A 20,533-nucleotide genomic window follows, 5' to 3' on the forward strand; every position below is an offset into this window, starting at 1 on the left:
TAAAGCTAATTAATCTCTTTACTTTGCTTTAGTGTACAGTAGGCCAATCCAAAAGAGATTAAATGATTGACCAGAGTCTTAAAACTGAACTGACTATCCAAGGTTGAAGTGTGTTCGCTCCATGGTATTAACATCCTGACACTCCATATCCCCAAATCGAACCTGATATTTATGTACAGTACTGAAACTGGCAGGACTGGAGTTGCAGTTTCCACTTCCTTCATCCGGAAGCTTCTTGTTTTAGTGGCAAAAGCAGCTGCTCTGGGAGGAGCTCGGGTTGAATGCAGACCTCACTTCCAACTATATTCTACTACACAAAGACCTTGGGTGAATTGATCACTCAGCCTTAGTCCTCAGAAAAATGCTCTACCAATACTTTCTGTAAAGAATGGATGATCAGAACAGATTTTACATAACACACTTGCACAGAGTGGGTGCTGAAGAACCAGCACTTGGTTTCCAGAGGAGTTTTGGTCCTATGAGGTAGCCTAGAAACAAGAAGGCTTTAGGGTGGCCCACCTTTGTCTCACACAGGGCTCATACTTCTGCTTGCCTCTCTCCAGGGCCTTCTGCTCTAAGACGAAAGTATGGAGCTGGCTCCCATGCAGTAAGGACCAGAGCTGAACTATGTCAAATGCCTCTCCTAGAAACATGCTAGGGTTTTGGTGGTCTAAAGGGTGGAAGTGGTAGGATGACAGTGTAGGAGGCAAACTGATAGTGTGAAAGTGTAGCTACAAGTCTTCCTTGTACTTTTTCCCTGGGTTTTTCTGGACCAGTCACATAACCTGAGGTCTCGGACTCTTCATCTGCAGAAATGTTTTGTGGCAGGTAAGAACATCCCTTTTTCTCCCTGCTATGAGTACTTTCTTGCTTAAAGCCACTGATACTATTTTAGGTACCTCTGAAGCAGGACCCTTGGGATAGAGGGAATGGTTATTTGAGGTTAAAATAAAACAATCAAGCTTCAGAGAAGATAGCATTCTTCTGCCTCCAGAGGAAGGAGGAGCCCTAATGCTCTGCTTTCCTGGGCAGAGTAGGGCTGCCCAGAATTTTCAGTTTTCTGTGTTTTGCTCTAGGCTCCTGATTTAGGAAGTCAGGGAGGTGGCTTTGGTGCTTGCCATTCTAAAAACCTCACGTCTATCCAAGGCAGCAGAGCTGCCTCAGAGATCTCAGCCACATCTCACAACATCCCCAAACCGAAGACCAAAATCCTAACCCCAGAGTGGACAAAGAACATCTCGGGATTCCTGTGGACCAGTGAGCCCAAGAAGCTTGAAGCTCCAATTCTTCCAGCCTTGGCACAGCCCTGAGGGCAGGGAGGTCGTCCTGTTGACAGGATTATTGTCACTGCAGAGGAATGGGGCCTTCCGACAGAAAGAAGCTTCTGGTAAAAGAAAAAAAAATCCACTGTTGCATGTTTCAGTTGATAGACAAGTGTATTCCTGCCATAGTACTGTCTGCCTGGGTTATATAGCAACCAGAAGGCATTCTCTGTTCTAAGCTAAATAGGATGAGAATTTACACTTCACTCAAAGATGGAGAGGTTTTATGCAGTAATTTGTTTGCTTGGTGGCTATGGGTGACAAAAACAGAGATAAGGGAAACCAGCAGATATTGTGATTCCTGGTGTCACCTTGCTGGGCATGAGTTCCTTGGTGCAGACTTCTTGCTTTTTCTGGAGTTTCTCACCTGGTTCCCTAGTAGGTGTGGACCTAGCAGGTGCTCAGTACACGTTTATGGAGTGAACAAGTCATGAACAAAGCCTACACTGAGGCCTCTGCATTAGGCCTCTCGGTGGTGGCACTGTGTTCCATGTCATCATCATCTCAACTATACCTGAGCCTAAATTAAGGAGCTGCTGAGTGCCTCGTGCAGCCCCCAGCCGTGCTCTCCTGCTCTGGAGGCTTTGATGTAGAATAACATGCTTGGTGTTAAGTCTGTCTGGGGTCACTTGCGTGACGCCCCAGTATTTCCGCTGGCCTCAGTCTGCGGTGTTCAGGCCTAGAACCAAACAGTGGAATTGTGGTTTCTTGGCCCAGTGGGCCCTGGAAGAGTTGATGAGAGATCACACTCAAGGGACCCAGTCTCCAGTCTGGGGTGACTCTGCCTGGTGCCCTCAGGCTCGGGAGTCCACTGGCCATGGGCCTCAGGGATGGGGGTCTGGCCCACTCTCGGCTCTGCTGGGGTCCTCTGAGCCCCAGTTAAAGCACCAGCTGAAGAAGGGATACAGGACAGGCTGCAGGAGAGGTGGTTCCTTAGCCTTGTTCCTGCTTCTTCTGAAACTGAAGACAGCAGAGTGAAAATGACACCCACCTCCACGTGGGGTGGCCTGGCCTTAGGGGAGCCACATATTGGTGCTGTACAGGTCCCGAAGTCAGGGGCGGCCTGGGGTCTGTAACAGTCCGCATGGACAGTTCGGAGGTGCTTCTAACACTTTCACCCCCAAATCAGACTGGCACCGCACACTGAAGGGAGTCTCGGATTGAGGTCATCTAGGCCCGCACATTTTCCAAACTCAGCAGGCAAGATCCGCAGAACTGCCCTGCCCGCGTCCTCTCCGTGCAGTCCCTGGGTGCGGGAGGGGCTCCAAACCTCCCTGGCTGATCCCCCACATCCCCCGGCTCCCTGCCTCCCAGTCGCCCAGGCCGCACCCGCCCTCCGTGCCGCGCTCACGGCTCCGGCGGAGGGGGAGGAGGAGCTCGGGGCGCAGGCGCGCGCTCGCGGGGCGCGGGGTCCCGGACCCTGGCCACGGCGCCGTCCGCCCTGACCGGGACCGGGGGCGGCGCGGCGACTGGTGAGCGCCACCCTCGCGGGGCTGGGCCGGCACGTGACGGGAAGCGGCGGCGGGAGCCGGGCCGAGCCGAGCTGGAGCTGGAGCGGGGCCGGACCGGGCCAGGCCAGGCCGCGGCGGGCCGGTGAGGGTGCAAGCCGGGGCTGGAGAGTGCGGCTAGGCCCAGGCCGGGGGTGGCGGGGACCTCGGAGGGGACCGGCTTCCGAATACCGTACGCCCGGCTTCTGCCGCGGCGCGCGGCCGCTGAGCTTTCCCAGCGCTGGGTCGGGGCGCAGAGATTTGGACGCCCTCCGCCCCGGATTGTCCCCTGCGCTGCGGGACGGCAGGGGTGAGTAGGGAGGAACGAAGGCCTGGACCGGTGGTCCCCAGCCCCAGGTCGGGGTGAGAGCCGCACCGCGCTGGAGAGGCCGGAGGAGGTCGGTGCGCTCCCTGCCGTGTGGCACAGCGGTGCCGTGAGGGACTCGGGCGCCGGGTGTTTGCACCTGCCGTTGCTCTTGCTTGTTAGGGGATCCCTAGGTGCTTCCTGGATTCTGGAAATGGGTTTCACCAAGTGCTTCCTCATGCAGAGAGGCTACAGTGGGTGCTGCGGCCCAGGCAGGGGTTGATCAGAAAGAGGTGCGCCGTCGCACCGCACCCCCTGAAGGTGAAGGCTGGCAGCGGTGAGCAGGACTGGTGGCTGTGACACGCAGGCAGGTGTGCGGGGAGAACCCTGCTGCAGGGGCGAGCTGGCGTCCCCGGAGCTGCAGGAGTGCCGCGCTGCCCAGAGGAGAACCCGCCTCTGGATCAGTGGAGCTGCACACAGCCCTAGTCACACACCGCCAGCTGCTTCATGTCCTTTGCCTTCTGTTTCTGGCTGCCTGGCAGCCACAGCGGTCATCGCTGAGGCCCCTCTGGTGTGTAGGGAAGGGCACTGGTCACTCTGGTCTTTTCCAGGCCCTGCTTCAATGGTGGAATGGGAGCCTGCTCCGTGGTCTTGGGTTCAAATTCTGACTGTGACCCTTGGGTGCTTGACTTGAGGCTCTGAGTTTGCTCCATCAGTAAGCTGTAGTTACGGAAGGCCACGTGGGTCCTGGGCAGGGCCTGGGCTTGGAAGGTGCACATTAAATCACTGTTAATCAGTGGGGGGGAGGGTGTCGGACCCTCCCTCTGCTCTTGGAACCTATGACCGGTCTTGTCTGGAGGTAGACCTGTGAGTTCTCACTGCACACAGGGCCTGTTTTCAGCTCTGCTGGGTGCCTTCCTGCCCTCTTTCCTCCTTTGCTCACTTCAAGTGGCCTTCTCTGGACGGGTGAGGGGCAGAGCTCTTTCCCACCTCGCAGTCCTGGGATGGGTTGGGTTCAGCTGTGGCCTCGGCCCCCCTCACCCCTGACAGATTTCTGAGGGCCATTTTTTTTTTTTTTTTTTTTGATGCCAGGGATTGAACTTAGGACCTCAGGCTTGCAAGGCTGGCACTTTTACGCCACTGAGCTAAATCCCCTCCCCCTCTTCGGACCAATTTAGCAACTGCAAATGTGAAATTTTAAAATATAGGGAGCTCACTATTTGAAGACTGCCTGTTTTCTAGGCCTGATTTCCACCTGGCATTCCTGCAAGGAAAAAAACGAAGTGATTATAGCTTATTCCTGCAGGCTAGTATTAAAAAACTGTGATCCTTTAAGAAAACTCGAGGAAACTTTATGGAATGGGTCAAGTGTCTTGGTCAGAATCCAGCCCTCATTAGAAGTACATTATAGTAATCGCGGTGGCAGCCAGGTGTTTGAGTTCTGCCCAGCGATTTGGCTCATAGTTCACGACTCGTCTCCTCGGTAGCAAACTTGACCCATTTTTCCGTATTAAAAAATACCAAACTACTAAGCAGGCGTAGAAGTAACAGTTTAGAGGTATCCCAAATGAGACTGAGTGCTTCCTGCAGGATGTGTTGGGAAGTCTCTGGGCAATGTGAGATCAAGGTCTTTGCCGTGTCGTGCAGTGGCTGCCATGGGGTACATCAGATTCAGGAGTGAGTGTGTGTGGGGAGCCCACCGGGTGCTCACAGGTGCATGATCACTGCCTGTGGCTGTCTGTTGGGTGTGGAGGAAGAAGTTAGGAACCAGATGCCTGAAGGACATTTCTTCCTGCCCTGCTCCTCTTCTGCCACTCTTCTCCTCAGATCCCTTCTTCAGTTGTGCTGTGCTTTTTGCAAAGTCACTTCCTCTAAAATTTATTTGTCCTCAAAATCCACACTCCTGGTGTTTTTGCAGTCACTTACGTGTTAGGAAGGGCAGCAGAAGATAGGAGTTGCCCGTTGTACTCCTGCATGGTCCTTCCTAGAGGTATATCTCCAGACGCCCATGCGCTAAAGCCCTGGTTGCAGGCCTGTGGCTCCAGGATGTGCTGTCACCTTTGGTGGGGGGACCTTGAGGGCGGAAGTTGGGTTGTTGAGCACACATCCTCCTCCCTCTTTGCTTCCCGGCCTCCACAAGGAGGCTGTCTGGCACCCCTGGACCCCTGAAACTGATCCACAGTAAGCCTCTTCTCTGTCTCAGGTATTTTGTCACAGTAATGGAAAGTTAACTAAACCTAGTTGTCACTGCTGTTATTTTATATGTTCATGTATGAGAGCACGTGGTGTGTGTGAAATGCACATGTGCATGTGTCTACATGCACGTGTGTGCGTGCGCCTGTGTGCAGAAGTCCTTCTGTGCCCACAGGACATGGTTCCAGAACCCCCACAGAAACCCAGGTCTTGGGGTGCTCAAGTCCCTCACAAGGGTCACACAGCGTGTGCGTGGAACCCAGGCAGCCCTCCCATATGCTGTGAATCTCTGGAGATTATTTGTAGTGCCCAATGAAGTGGAAATGGCAGGGAAACAGTTCTTAGAGTGAATTGTTTAGGGACTGGTAGCAAAGTGTGCGTGTTCAGTGCAGCTCCAGCTTTCCCAGTATTTTGGATCTGTGGGTGCCTGAGTCTGTCTGTAGATGTGGGGTGGATGGGTAGGGAGGGTCGACTGTATGGGTTTGCATGTATTTAAATAGCTTTGATCAGCATTGTCCAGGTGTGACTACTTACTCAGAAGTGAGCCTGAGGCGGTGTCAAGGAGGTGACAAGTTAGACACCAGACCTGACCGGTCTTGTCCTTGCCTGCCTTCCTGTCTGCCTGCCTACTTTCCTCCCCGTACCACCTCTCTCCCTTCTTTCTTCTCTCCCTCCCTCTTTCCTCTTCCAGGTCCTTGAAATAGGTCCACTGCGCTGTAACTGGTCTTAGCTCTTTTTATCTGGCATGGTGGTAAAGAACTGCCTTAATTTTCAGAAAGAGGAAAGGTTGTCTTTCGTACAAACCAAAACATTTATTGTTGACCCCAGCACATTTCAGGAGTGGCTCACTGCACAGCTGTCTTTGGGGACTGAAGAAGGATGTAGGCTGGGCCTCCGTGTCCAGGTTTCAGCACAGTCTGGCCCTTTGCAGTAAGTTAGTGGGTTTGAGCTTGCACTTCAGGTTCTTGGTGTGCAGACAGCTCGCCCTCGAGAAGCTGGATCACGGTAATCACACAGTCCTGTGTGCGGTTTGATAGGCGATGTGCAGACACGGTGTTCCGTGGCTGGTGTCGGTGAGGTGGTAGCATAGTCAGATTCTTCTAGATCACTTGGCAGACTTAGGAGAGAGGTCTTTCCCCTACAAAGCCAACCACAGCTTGATAAAAACGTCCTGCCCTCTTGTCACCAATGAAGCAATCGTGTATGTGACCTCTGATTCTTCCCTTGACTTTAGCGCTCCCTCCTGGGGCTCATCTTTTTCTCTCGGGAGCTGTCCATTGTGATTATAACCAATGAGTTGGCTTATGCTCTAAGAGGAGAAGGACCAGGCCCATGAAGCTACCCAGTGCACATTTAGGTGCCTCTTCATGTCTGCAGACCTGGTATGGCATGGGTGAATGCTTTATTGGGGTGATGCTGCAGCTGGGTGATGGGGCACCTGTGTAGCACCCACAGCACCCCAAGGCTTGACCTCCAGCATGTGAGCGGGTGTTAAATGTGTTATTCCCATAAGCCAAGTAAGGGATCATTAGTCTCAAATGCTTTCTAGGAGCTGGAGGAGTCGGAGGTGATCTTGGTTGTGTTTTAGTGATGACCTGCAGGCTCCCATTAATGTTTTATCTTGCTAAGTTGTCTTAAAGATACTTCTAAAGGCTGCTTGCCTTTTAGGTTTAGAGCTAATACATGATATATTCAGCTTTCTCAAAGATTCTCTCCAATAGCAGATACTGGTATATGTCACTTCTAATGTGGTTTACCCAGATTAATTCATTTGCTCCTCTTTAGACAAACAGTTTTTTTCTTGTTTAAATAAAAAGCGTTCCACTGGGCATGGTGGTGCATGCCTATAATCCCAGCTACTTGGGAGGCTGAGGCAGGAGGGTCACAACTTTGAGACTTTTGTACCCCGTCCTTTCCCCTCTTCCTTCTTCTCTTCCCACAGCCGCAGCCCTCTGGGAGCCCAGCGCTGTCTGCAGACGTGCACATCCATAATATCGCCCTTTACAGTGCGGCTCTACCATTGTGCAGGGCAATTACCAGCGCCTAAGAGTTTTTGCACGCAATGAGTGTGAAGCATTGGCCAGGGGTGTGCACGGCAGATTTTCTTCCTAGCCCTGGCCGACCTGTTCTTCTGTCCTTGTGTCCTGGTTATATGCTGCGGTTCCGTAGCAGCTCCTGACACCGTCACTGTGGGTGCTTTGGTTTTGCTCATTCCCAAGATTGCTTTGTCTGCTCTGGCTCCTTTGATTTCCATTTGAAATTTAATACCAATTTGATAGTTTCTGAAGAAAAGTCTGTTGAGATATGATTTAAGTCTTTTGTAATGTTTAGAAATAAGATTTTACGATTTTTTTTTCCTAATAGACCTTGTATGTCTTTGTTAGGTAATTCCCTTATACCTTATTTTTAAAATACTTTTTTAAGATTAAAGTTTTGAATCATTGTATGGGTATAGAAATGCAGTTTACTTTTGTGTATTGATTTTAAGAAATATTTCTTTTGTATTTTTTTTAAGACAGGTTCTTTATTTATTTATCTTTTTTTTTGCAGTATCGGGGATTGAACTCATGACCCATGACCTCACACTTGCCAGACAGGTGCTCGTGCCGCTGAGCTAAATCCCTGGCCCTTGAGACAGGTTCTTACTGTGTAATTCAAGCAGGCCTTAAACTCACTATGTAGCCCAGGCTGGCTTCCAACTCATAGAGATCCTTATACCTTGGCCTCCCAAGTGCTGGGATTACAGGCTTGTGCCATCCCACCTGACCTAAAATAATATTTCCAAACTTATTGATTCTAATAGATTTTTGGTGGGCTTCCATGTAAATACAGTGCCATCTGTGAATAATGGCAGTTTTCTGTCTTTGTGTTGAGTCCTTTAGAACTACTTTTTATATGTGTGTTTTCCTGTTCTGGCAGAGACCTTCAGAGCAGTGGTGAGTGGAGCTTGTGTTGGGCAGTGCTAGTTCCATGGGGTCACCGTTACAGGGGACTGTAGCCAGAGTGCCTTCCCCGTAGGGACCTGCTGTCTCTACTTCCGGAGCCAGGAGTCTGAGGCCAGGGTGTCCATGGGGCCGGCTCCTGCTGAGGCTGCGAGGGAGACCGTGCCAGGTCCTCCCATGGCCTCTGTGGTTCCTAGTTCCTGTGTCTTCCCCTGTCCTTCTGTTCCATCTGTGTCTGGCTTCAGAGTTCTCCTATTATAAAGACCTAATCTTACTGTATTAGGGTTACCTTAGTGACCGCATCTTAATTTGATCATCTGTAAGATCTGATCAAAAGATAGTGAGTGCTTAAATTTTAAAAACGTGTCACAGTGACAGATCCATTGCCGTGAATCTGCCTCAGAATACCCCTAGCTTCAAACACTCATCCCATTGGTCTGGGCACTTTCTGAAGCTGTTGTGAAAATGCTCTTTCCTGAGTGTGATCAAAATCATGGTGAGTGTGCTGCCGGCACCGTCCAATGGTAAGGCAGGCTCCTAAAAACATGAGTGTCTTCACTTTATCCACCAGGTCAGTGCAGGCCACTTCTGGTTCCCCCAAAGTCAAAATGACCATGAAAGGGAAACAGTTTGAGTTCAGAACACCAAGGCCACCATGATAGTAAAGATGCTCACAAAAGAGAACTCCAGAGCTGCTTCAGAAAATGGCCAAAACGGTGGACGAGTGTATTAGATACTGAGGGCATTTTATGGTCGCGTGTCTTTTACTGTTACATGTTTTTGAAAATTTAAACACCGTATTTTTCAATTGTTTTGTAGAAGGACCCTCTGTCCACATGTGTGACATTTACAATTACTGGTGTTAGAGACTGCAACATACTTTGTGGGGTTTAACCCAATATAGGTGCTGATCACAAATATCCTTGTGTTGTTCTTTTTTTAAAAAATGTGATAATTTCAAGATGTCACAGAATTTTTGAATTTTTTTAGATTACAGGATGATATGCTACATATTTTTGTTGGGTAAATACTGAATTTTTATTCCTTTTTGCATCTGTTGAAATAATTTTTTTCTTACATCAAACCCATATTTTTATTACCTTAAACCAATATTATATCCCGATTTACCCATACTTTATTTATTTTTTTTTAGTATTTTTGGTTGCTGATATTCAGGCAGGTTTATGCAGTGGTGAGAATGACCCACTATTTTTTCTTTTCCTGCGCCTCGCACTTACTGGGCTTGAATATCAAAGTTACACTTCACACTGGCTTCACAAAATAAAGCAACCTGTGCCCCCTTTTCTTTATTCTCAGGAGAATTTGTACAGCACGTGAGTCTGGACCCCGAAGGTCTGGCAGGACTGCAAAGGCGCCTTCCGGACTGGTGTTCACTTTGGGGGACAAAGCATGCAGGGACCTCCTGGGCCTGCTCTCCTGCTAGGGCTGTGGCCGGGAGAAGAAGACAGGCCCAGAGGACCGGCCTACACAGAAAGAACGTGCGTTGCCAAGGCTTTGGAAACTTAGGGTCATAAACATAAGTGCTGCCCCCAGCCCTTGTGTAGCCGCAGGAATGGACTTGTCACGTTGGGGCTCAGTGCTGGGTGAACGCGGGCAAAGCAGCTAGCTCCTGTGACGTGGCCAAGGTGCTCACCAGAACACGCCTCTGTGTCTGCTTGTGGAGAAGGATTAGTACTTTTGCCTTCTCATTTTCAAAAGTGCTCATTGGGATTCTAGCTCTCATTAGTGGCTGTGTTCCTGGAAGGACAATATCATAGTCTCAGTTTGGTAGAAAATGATTACTGGCAGTCTTATTTTGGCCTTTAGCACACATTGCTGCATGATCTGTCTGTATCTCTGGTCTCGTTTCCTTACAGAGATTAGGAATCCCTGGGAAATGAGACAGTGCCTCAGAACTGTCTGTTGTGCTTTGTACACCAAGAGCCACTTGTACCTAAGTAGTATTTTCCTTATTATCGTCCATGATAGTAACACTGACATTTTGCAGTTTCTTTGTGTCATGAAGTATGCATTTGGAGGTTCTTTGATAAAATATGAAAATAGTAATCTTTTAAATTCCAGCCATGCTTTTAATGTGAAGTTCTAACAGGAAGTTTGAGTTCGTGATCAGTTGGAGAAATACAGATGTACCTTAGGGCAGCTTTTCACAGTTCCAGTTCATCTGTACCTGCATGCAGTACTTATGTTTCCGTCCCTTGTGGGAAGTTGGTACTAGAACGTAAGACTCCTTCATCCCTTCCTCCACCCCCCTTGCTTTCCTCTCCTGCCCTCTCCAGCGTCCCCTGCCCCCCTCCTTTGGTTTTCTGTCTGTGTTGTGGTACACATGTACTTTCCTTCCGTGCAGTTGGCTCATGTGTGTCACACCCCAGTACCTTCCCTCCCGCCCATCTCCCTCCATCTCTTGAGCTCCTTCCCCTTCGAGAACGATCTGTCTCCCTGCTTCCTGTCACCTGTCTTTTATTTTGCTTTTCATTTTTACTCTGGGTTCCTCATAGAAGTGAAGCCATGTGATATTTATTTTGGCTGTGTGTCTGATTTATTTCGCTCAACATTATGATCTCCATAGTTGACTCAAGTTGTTCTTTATGGCAGAGTAGGACTCCATTGTGTGTAAATACTGCATTTTGTTTATCCATGCATCTGCTGAAGGTCATATAAGCCTCTTCCATTCGTGACACTTCCAGCTGTTACGAATGCTGCTGTAAACAGGCATGTACATGGAGCATGGTAATAGGAATGCTTTAGAATCTTCAGGAAGATACCTAGAAGGGGAATAGCTGGGTTAAGTGGAATTTCTACTTTTAGTTATTTTGGGGGGGGGGGGTACCAGGAACCAAACTCAGGACCTTGTGCTTGCTAGGGAGGCATTTATACCACGAGCTATATATATTCCAGGCCCTAGTTTTAATTTTTTGAGGAATCTCCTACTGATTTCCATAGTTGTGCTGGTTTCCAGTCCCATCAACAATGTAGAACACTTCCTCCCTGCCCCACGCCCCAGTCTCTCCAGCATTTGCCATTATTTGAATTCTTGATGATGGCTGTTCTTTCTGGAATAAAATAGAATCTTACAGTTTTAATTGCATTTCTCTAAGGACCAGCCACATTGAGCATTTTTTCATGTATTTATATTATATATATTTATATTTTTTCTGTGAAGTATTTAATAATTTAACTTGCCCATTTTTTGGTTGGGTCTTTTTGGTTGGGAAAGTCTAATATTTTTGAGTTCTTTATACATTCTAGATGTGAGTCCTCTCTCTGAAAAATCACGGGCAATGTTTTTTTTCCACATTCTGTAGGCTGTGTCTTCACTCTTGTTAGTTGTTTGTTCTTATTAGTTGTTTCTTTTGCCATGCAGAAGCGTATTAGTTTTTTAGGACCCATTTTTTGGTTCTTGAGACTGTTTCCTGTGCAGCAGGGTTCAGTTCAGAACGTCCTTGCCCACGCCTTTGACCCCTAGAGTGTTCTGTATTTGTATCTTGCCTTCCAGCAGGTTAAGTGTTTCTGGCTTAACAAGTCGTCCTTTGATCCACTTTTGACTTTACTTTAGTGAGAGATAACAGGTGCAGATTCAGTCTTTGGCATGTGGGTAGCTGGATTTCCCAACCCCTTCCAGAAACTTTTAACTTCAGTACCACATTGGTGAAACCTCCAGGTTAGACTCCAGGAAGTTGGACTTCAAGACAATGCAGAGCTGTGATTAAAATCTTTCTTATCTTTTCATTCATATTTTAACTACCTATATACGTCAGGGAACTAACACATAGAATTTCTCTGCTGCTTAAATAAATAAACTACATCTAAGGTACAGGATCAGCTTTCACTTGTATTTAATTTTTGATAGGATTATTTCCAAAAGATGAGAAGTATAAAACAAAAAGCGGCCTTTATTCTGAGAACACGGAGAGAGATGATCGGCACCCCCCCCGCACCCCCCACCACTGGCGTCCGGTGATCTCTCCGGCGGACACGTGGCATGGGGGGTATGTATAATAGCCTCGGTTTGGGGTGGAACCTAAGGCAGGCATTAGGGATGCACAGGTAGCCCATTGGTCCTAAGTTTGGCGCCACAGGTAAATTTCCAGGGGCGGGAAGATGGCGTCACAGGTAAATTCCTAGGGGCGGGGGAGATAGGGGTTTTCTGCTTCCGGTTGAGGCTTTCCTGGCTACAGTGTCCTGTCTGGGCCAAAACCCTTTCATATCCCGTCTTATGGTTATTATTATGAAAAGGGGCGAAGATTTTTCTCTTTAACTACTTCCTGCTGGCAGAGGGTGCTGTACTGGAGCCTAGGGGAATTGACGGGATGAAAGTTGATGCCCAGGTAGATGCTGGTGCCAGGTTTTTGCCAGGACAGCTTCACTGGTGAATGCACATATGTTAGACTGGAAAAACAAAGAGACAAGATGTTATGAGGAGACATGGCACTATCATATTTAAGGACCCAGGTGTGGTAGAGGGAAAGGTGCCTTTGATTTAGACACATTCCATGGTAAGGCAGAATTCTGAAAATTAAGTGTGAGGTTAGGGGAAATGATGTTATGAGTGGTGATTACTCCCCCGTCTGAAAGCATAAAAGTTAAGAGGGTAGGTGTATAAAACTTGTCTCCGGTCTAGGAGTTGAACTGGAAAAAATAGGGGGAGTAGGGATGGCGGTGGCTGTACCAGTATAGAGAAGGTAAGGGCTTAGGCTTTCAGGGATGTCACGTTTAACCAGACAGCTGAGGGTAGAAAGAACTGCGACTGTTATCAAATAGAACATTATGAAGATTATCTTATGCATGATGTGGGAGTCTTTAGGAAAGACTGTCAAGAGTTCTGCTGTAAAAATGACCATTAATAGAATGTAAGAAATTAGGAACCAAAGTGGATAACAAAACATGACTTAGCCTGCTAACTGTGGCTGTGAGGCCTTTGTGAGATTGAGATGGGTGGGCAACAGAAGATGAGATGACCACTCAGAATGATCAGATTTAGGGCTGGGAGGGCACCTCTTAGCCTGAGTGATGTGAAACCAGGATGGCAGTCTAGCAACTTTGATTTAGGCATGGGTCGCTGTAACCTGGTTGTATCAGCAGTTTACCTGGTTGTGGGAAAAGGCTTTTATGTATCCTGAAAAAGTGTAAACAAAGTGAGAAGACAAAATGTATCTGTCAGTCTTGACCAGGGTTGTCAGACAAATTGGTGAATAAGAAAGGAAGGGGGTGGTCTTATATCACTGAGGAGCGGTCCACCAGTGACAACAGGTGGAACCTGCCGAGGCCTCAGTGTGTCTAAGTGAGCCTGCATAAACACAAGGGAGTGAAAGCATTTTAAGATTTAGGACTGGGACCTGCACGAAATAGGCCCTGTTTGTAAATGGCATAGGTTGACCATCAATACCCTGTCATAGAGATTGAGGGCTTCAGCCTGAAAACTCAGGAAGAACACTGTATATATGGCCTCTATGCCCATAAATATAGAGAATTGTATTACCTGAGACTTCAGTGTGACTTGGACGCTGAGACGGACACCTTAAAGGGGGCTGTTGTTGCCCTGAACCTCCTCAGTCTTAAGCAGCAATTTTTGTCAGCGATGAATCTGGCAGTGTCAACATTTCCTGTGAGGGCTAGAAGTTAGGATGGCTTACCCACTCTCTGGTGGCTAGGACAGTCCAGAAGCCCTGGAGTAAGATCTCAAAGAACACCAAGATGGGGCATTTTCTTGCCCAGTGCCTTCTGCTGCATTTGAGCGTGGCCCATGAGGGGGGGCAGGCAGCTCCACCTTGTGTAGGTTTACCTGCCTCAGAACTCCAAGTGTCAAAAGTGTTAAAAATATGAAAAACCATATTAAGATCTCTCTAAGGTTTGAAGGTCAAGTTTTGCCTTTTTGTTTGGGATTTGGACTATAGTAAAAGGTATCTGTAGAATTAAGTAAGTATGCAGGAGTTTAATATTGGCATTTTAGATTAGAGAGCAGGCTTTATCTGGATGGCATATCGTTTTTAGGGTTTGTGTGGAATTATATATTTAACAAAAAAGGCTTTAGTCTGCCCAAAAAGGCTTTAATGGAAACATTTTGCAGTAAAGGTTTACCAATCTTATGAATAAATCTATCAAAACTGATCTAATACTGTCAAGTTTTGAACACATTTACTTTTTTAAAACCTGTTATTTACAGTAGTATGAGCCAAGACAAATAAAACTTTAACAAAACCCTTGTCTTGGAACAGAGCTAGTGGTTTCCAGCAAAAAGGAATTTATAACCTTAGTTGTTAAACAGGAGATTGGTAAAGGCTTTGATTGATAAACAAGGCTGGTAAAATTATCAGGTGGCCAATAACCTTGATTAAATGGTTTGAGAATTGCAATTAAAAAATGGCATCTTTTGAGCAAAGCCAAATTGTAAAAAAAGCATACCTGAGTGGAGCCGCTGAGCTGCTGTTTTGCAGCGTGCTGGCAGAGCACACCCAGGATGGGGGTGGAGCGAGCGTTGGGAGGTAGCATGCAGGGGTGGGCTAGGACTGCCCCTGGAAATGAGTAAGGCGGCAGCAAGGACTACGGTGCATGGGAAAGGGAGGGGCTGGGAGGGCACATGGCAGAAGGGCTGGGAGGTGGCCCAACAAAGCGTGGGAAGCTGGAACTGCTCACAGGGCGCGAGGATTAGAAAGCCGATTTAGGGGGCTGGGGATTTAGCTCAGCGGCATAAGCACCTGCCTTGTAAGCAGGCAGTCGTGAGTTCGATCCCTGGTACCGATAAAAATGAAAAAGACAAAAAAAAAAAAAAAAAAAAAGAAAGCTGATTTAGGAACACAGCTGGGTTTTGATTAGCCTCCTGGACCTGTTGTAAAAGTTTGTTGTAGTTAGTATGCTTGTCCTGCTCTGGCACAGCTATAGGCCCAGGGTCATTATCAGCAGTGTTTACCTTATGTCTGTGATCAGCTTCTTCTCAAGCTGCTTGCCACAGCTGATTTCGCTTTTGTGAGCTGAGAGTGGTATTTAGAATCACATAAACATCCTTAAAATGTAAATCATAACAATTAGTAATAAATTTAAATTGCCTGATATAATTCTGTGGGTCAACAGAGAAGCTACCTAATTTATGGGTAATCTGAGATAGATCAGAAAGGGAAAAAGGCACATGGATGTTAACAAGTCCCTCAGGGCCTGCTTGCTCCCAAAGTGGTAGCAGAGCCTGAGGAGAAGATTCCAGAGCAGAGGGTCATTGGGCAGCCATCTGTCTGGTAGACGTGTGTGAGCAATCATCTGTAGAGCGGCTACAGAGCTGCTGCCGGTCACCCTGGGAAACACTGGCAGATGGCGTCTCACTATGTGCCTTGCAGCGAGAGGATTGCTGTCAGCAGCACAATGAAGCATCAAGTACACTGCAACAGGGAGGCTGTTGCAGTTCATAAGAGGAGCCACAAGGGGGTGCCCGCTGACAGTGAGACCCCTGAGAACATGGTGGCGCCCGGCCACGTGGCGGAGGGTTGTAACATGGCGACTGTTCCCGGCACAAGCTGGAACAGTCACGTGGCCTGCTGGAAGGACATAGCAACCGAGACCTAGTATGGTGGGTGGGCAGTGAGAATGCTTTAGGGGATAGAGAATTCTCCGGAGAATAAGAAGTCAGAGACTTCGAGGAAGTGCTAATAGAGGCATTAGAGCCACTGGGAGAGTTATGGGTCCTGGGAGACGGAGGGGAAGACAATCCCACAGTGGGAGATAATGGCGAGGAACCATTTTGGGGGTAGGGAGGTGGCAGGGAAAATACCAGAGGGTAGGACGGAAAAGTTTGCAGCACGGTAGAGTTAGCTAAAAGTATCTGAGCGGGAGTACAAGACTTAATGAGAGACGGGCGTGTTCTCAGAATAAGAAAGGCCTGAATATAAGGGAGTTCTAATAACTTGTCGCCGGCCTGACAGAAATCATACAGATTCTTGAGAATGCAGGGGTCAAATGTTCCTTTTTTGGGCTAACGACTGCCGCTAAGTGGGTAGGTTGGCCAGACCTCCCGGCAGTAAGAAGTTAATTGTTTAGTTTTTAATTTGGTACTTTTAATTTTTAGAGTACGTAAATTGGAAATTAGGCATTGTAAAGGCGTCTTTTGGGATTTAGAAAATACGTTTCCCATGACTGATTCAGGCAAGAAGTAAGCCATGGTCCAGAACAAGTCGTCACTTGTTTGTGGTACCACACAGCAGCTAAGGTACCAAAAACTCTTATATTCCAGTCGTCACTGAGAGATTTACGAGTGGAGCCCACGTGGGGTCAGTAACAGTTTTGCCCGTGAAAGCACGAGGCTTTAAGGGAAGTAAGGGCCTTTCAGTGTGGGCGGTCCAAAAATCTCTGCTTGGGACTATCCGAACCCAAAGAACGTGAGAGATTTTAGAGTGTGGACACAGGTTTGCCCAGAAGGAACCCTGCCTTGGGCTGTTCTAAGGACGTGAAAATGCCACAGACCTACTCGAACGGGGAGAACAGTCGACTGGGGATGCCCAGTGCCAAGAGTTCCCTGGAGAGTGCTCACCTGAAATCAATCTGGCCAATGGTTAGTGCAGGCGGCTGGTGACAAGGACTTCTTGGGAGAGGAAAAAGAGTGGAATTAATCCAGGATGTTATCTGGTTTGTGAATTGGCTGGGGACTCAACTGGGTGTGTCGCAGGAGTCAATCGCCTGCCGATCGAGTCACAGCACCAAATGATAGGATTATTTCCAAAAGATGAAAAATATTTCCAAAAGGTGAGAAGTATAAAACAAAAAGCGGCCTTTATTCTGAGAACATGGAGAGAGATGACTGGCACCCCCCACTGCTGGCGTCCGGTGATCTCTCCGGCGGACACGTGGCGTGGGGGGTATGTAAGTAGCCTCGGTTTGGGGTGGAACCTAAGGCGGGCATTAGGGATGCACAAGTGGTCCATTGGTCCTAGGTTTGGTGCCATAGGTAAATTCCCAGGGGCGGGAATATGGCGTCACAGGTAAATTCCTAGGGGTGGGGGAGATAGGGGATTCCTGCTTCCGGTTGAGGCTTTCCTGGCTACAGTGTCCTGTCTGGGCCAAAACCCTTTCAATTTTTTCTTTTTAAAATTACTGTTTAATTACTAAAGCAAATCCTTTACTTAGAGGCCTTAACTAGGGAAATTTACTGTTAGCAAGACTTGAGTAACTAGAATAAAACCACATTACATTTATTTTCCGTATAGAATAATAACTTTTTAATAAGTCACACGTTTTTCTCTACAACTTCTCCTCCCTCTCTCCCTCCCTTCTCTGCTCCCCAGTACTCAGGCTGAATGCAAAGTATTTTATCTTCATAGAAAATGTGTTTATTTTATCCCGTATGCTAAGTGAGGCTAGAGGTACAGATATTCTGCCTTTAAGATGTTAAATGGAGTTTGGTTGTAAGGTGTCTGAGGCTTGTTTTTCTATTTTTTCTGTAAAAGGGGTGGTACAGTTCAAATTGGAGGAACAGTTGTTTTTCCTGCCATTTTCAAAGACAGCGCTGGATGATCAGCCAGTGAGAGAAGGATTTTGTAGCATTTCTTGCCGTCTTTCACTTGAAAACCTACCTTTCAGTGCTTAGGGTTGCTCATTAGCATCTCAGTGCAAAGCCTGTTGTCCAGGTGGGATCCATTTGACTGCAGCAGTGGTCCCACAGGTTTAGACTTTAGTGCCATGGATTATTAGCTGAGGTCTGTGGGAGTCTTCCGCAGCTGTCCTGGACAAGCCCGGAGGCCAGGGGATAGGTGACATGGTGCCTCTACTGAGGTGCCTTTGGAGCCTTGGCCCTCAGCCCTTCCCCCCTTTCCAAGGTCTCCCAGAAGCCGATCGCATGTGGGTGAGTGTGACCACGGCACAGGACCCTCATGTCTGTGTGTCTGTGGATAGCCTAGTGTCCTTTGTGGGATGCACGGGTAGCCCTATGATGGTGTACCTTTGGCTGCCTGCAAGCAGGCCATAGGTTCCCCACCCCTGAGGTCAACCACCTCTGAACTTCCATTTCCTTCTGGGCACCTGGTTTGCAAATAGTCGGGAATCCAGAGAGGGTGGGAACTGGGTCCTCATGGTAGATCGCAGACTTTCTGGGTACAGCCTCTTTAGAGCAAGCATCTTACCTGAACTGAGATATTTCAGCCTCAGTCTGTGACGTAGGTGCTTTTATTTTTTAAGCCCATTTCATAAAGAGCTCACGTGGGTTGGAAAAGCAAGTGTCTCAGTTTGTGTTGCTGCACCAAGAGGCCTGGACTGCGTGAGCTGCGGGCGCGCAAGAATTGTTGCTCATGGGTTTAGAGGCTGTGGTCCCCGCAGGTTCATGGCCTGGTGAGGGCCTTGATCATTTCAGACTGTGGTTTCTGGCTGCATCATCACGTGTTGGAGGGGACAAACAAGCTCTCTCAGGCAACTTTGACAAGAATGCTGACCACATTCCTGAGGGCTCTTCACCTGTCTGGCGCCCACCTCCCTAGACACCACCCTGGAGGTGCAGTCTCCCTATGGCAATCACCTAAGGTGACACCCAGAGAAGTGCCTCAAGCACTTGCTCACCAAGGCAGGAAGGGACAGGAGAGACCTGAAGAGTGCCCAGGCTGGGATGTGCAGCTTCTTTGGGCACTGGTTTGGCTCAGGGAAGGGGAGCTGGAGTCTCTCGCCTGTGTCGCCAGCATTGTCCCAGTGGGCAGGGGATGCAAGAGGTTGTGGAGTCCTGGGCTGTGGGAGTTGAAAGGTGCCTCGAAGCTTGTCTAAGCCCCTTGCCTCCCTGACATGTGACTTTTGAACATTTCTGGGGTGTTTCAGCCTTGCAACTAGCATAGGCTGGGAAGCCTGGGAAGTGGGTGGGGACAAACTTACACACTGCAGTCCTGGTTGCTGGACCCATGGAGGCTGCTTCCGCAGCTCTGAGCTCTTGCGGGGGGGGGGGGGGGGGGGGGCAGACACGGACACCTCTCCCACAAGCATAGGCTGTGTGCTCCTCGCAGGGCGCCCTCTGCCTGCTGGGAGGTCTTTCCTTCCACTCTCCTGACATCCTTATGTTGTTTCTGTGGCTGAAATGACACGCTGGGAACTGGGGATCCGTGTTCACAGGCATGTGTCTGCTTGCTCCTTGCCCCCCTGAGATTCACACCCCCCCCCCAACTCTTCTGCAGGCCACGCAACAGTCATGATGAGCATCAAGGCCTTCACGCTGGTCTCGGCTGTCGAGCGGGAGCTGCTGATGGGCGACAAGGAGCGGGTCAACATCGAGTGCGTGGAGTGCTGCGGCCGGAACCTCTACGTGGGCACCAGCGATGGCTTTGTCTACCACTTCCTGCTGGAGGAGAAGCCGCTGCCCACGGGCACCGCTGCCTTCACAGCCACCAGGCAGCTGCACAGACACCTGGGCTTCAGGAAGCCAGTGAGTGAGCTGCGCGCAGCCTCTGCCCTCGACCGGCTGCTGGTGCTCTGTGACAGCTGCATCTCCCTGGTGGGCATGCGCAGCCTGGAGCCGGTGCCCTCAGGCGCGCGCATCAAGGGGGCCTCCACCTTTGCGCTCAACGAGAACCCCGTGGGCGGGGACCCGTTTTGTGTGGAAGTCTGCATCCTCTCTGTCAAGCGCAGAACCATCCAGGTGTTCCTGGTCTACGAGGACCGTGTGCAGATCGTCAAGGAGGTATCCACGCCCGAGCAGCCTCTGGCTGTGGCTGTGGATGGCCACTTCTTGTGCCTGGCACTGAGCACACAGTACATCATCCTCAACTACAGCACGGGCCTCTCGCAGGACCTGTTCCCCTACTGTAGTGAGGAGAAGCGGCCAATCGTCAAGAGGATTGGCCGGCAAGAGTTCCTGCTGGCCGGCCCGGGCGGCCTGGGTGAGGATGGGGTTTGGGACCCCACATAGGTGGCAGTGGGAGGGCGTGGGTTTTGCAGGGGAGCAATCATGTGTGGCCTAGTGACGGGGGATACATTCTAAGAAAGGCCATGTAGCCTTGGGCCTGGTGGTACCACCTGGATTCCTAGCACTCAGGAGGCTGAGGCAGGAGGAAGAAGCATGTTGTTAGGAGACTGTGGCATGTTGCAGTCCTCATAGAGTGAACTGCCATGAGCTAAGATGGCCGTGACATCACAGGTGGTGTGATGATCTCAGGGCCCGGGCTTGCCTGGGTCCACTGCAGACACATGCGCCACGAGGCCGAGGGGGAGGGGAGGCGCTGCCAGTCTGCACACACCGCAGTCCCATCAGATCAAGGATGTGGGTTGCGTACAACAAAGACGGGCTGGCCCTAAAGCATCCAAATGGAGCTTGCAGAC

General features: G+C 49.1%; 1 protein-coding gene across 5 annotated transcripts in view; it reads left to right on the top strand.

Moving 5' to 3' along the window:
• Positions 1-20,533, top strand: part of Tgfbrap1 (transforming growth factor beta receptor associated protein 1) — a 45,004-nt gene that overhangs the window by 1,758 nt on the left and 22,713 nt on the right. The window contains exons 1-2 of one of the 5 annotated variants that reach the window (XM_003471603.5): positions 2,657-2,794; positions 19,393-20,094. In XM_003471603.5, the coding sequence (XP_003471651.1) occupies positions 19,407-20,094 (688 nt within the window). In that variant the 5' untranslated portion in view covers positions 2,657-2,794; positions 19,393-19,406. Of the gene's footprint in view, positions 1-2,656; positions 2,916-2,950; positions 3,120-12,235; positions 12,256-19,392; positions 20,095-20,533 lie in introns of those variants that run through there. The other 4 variants (XM_005004473.4, XM_005004474.4, XM_063229739.1 and 1 more) reach the window with 4 other exon arrangements.

This window comes from Cavia porcellus, unplaced genomic scaffold (assembly GCF_034190915.1).
Source record: "Cavia porcellus strain 051 isolate PalLab524CR breed Dunkin Hartley unplaced genomic scaffold, mCavPor4.1 scaffold_18, whole genome shotgun sequence".
Classification (NCBI taxonomy): domain Eukaryota; kingdom Metazoa; phylum Chordata; class Mammalia; order Rodentia; family Caviidae; genus Cavia; species Cavia porcellus.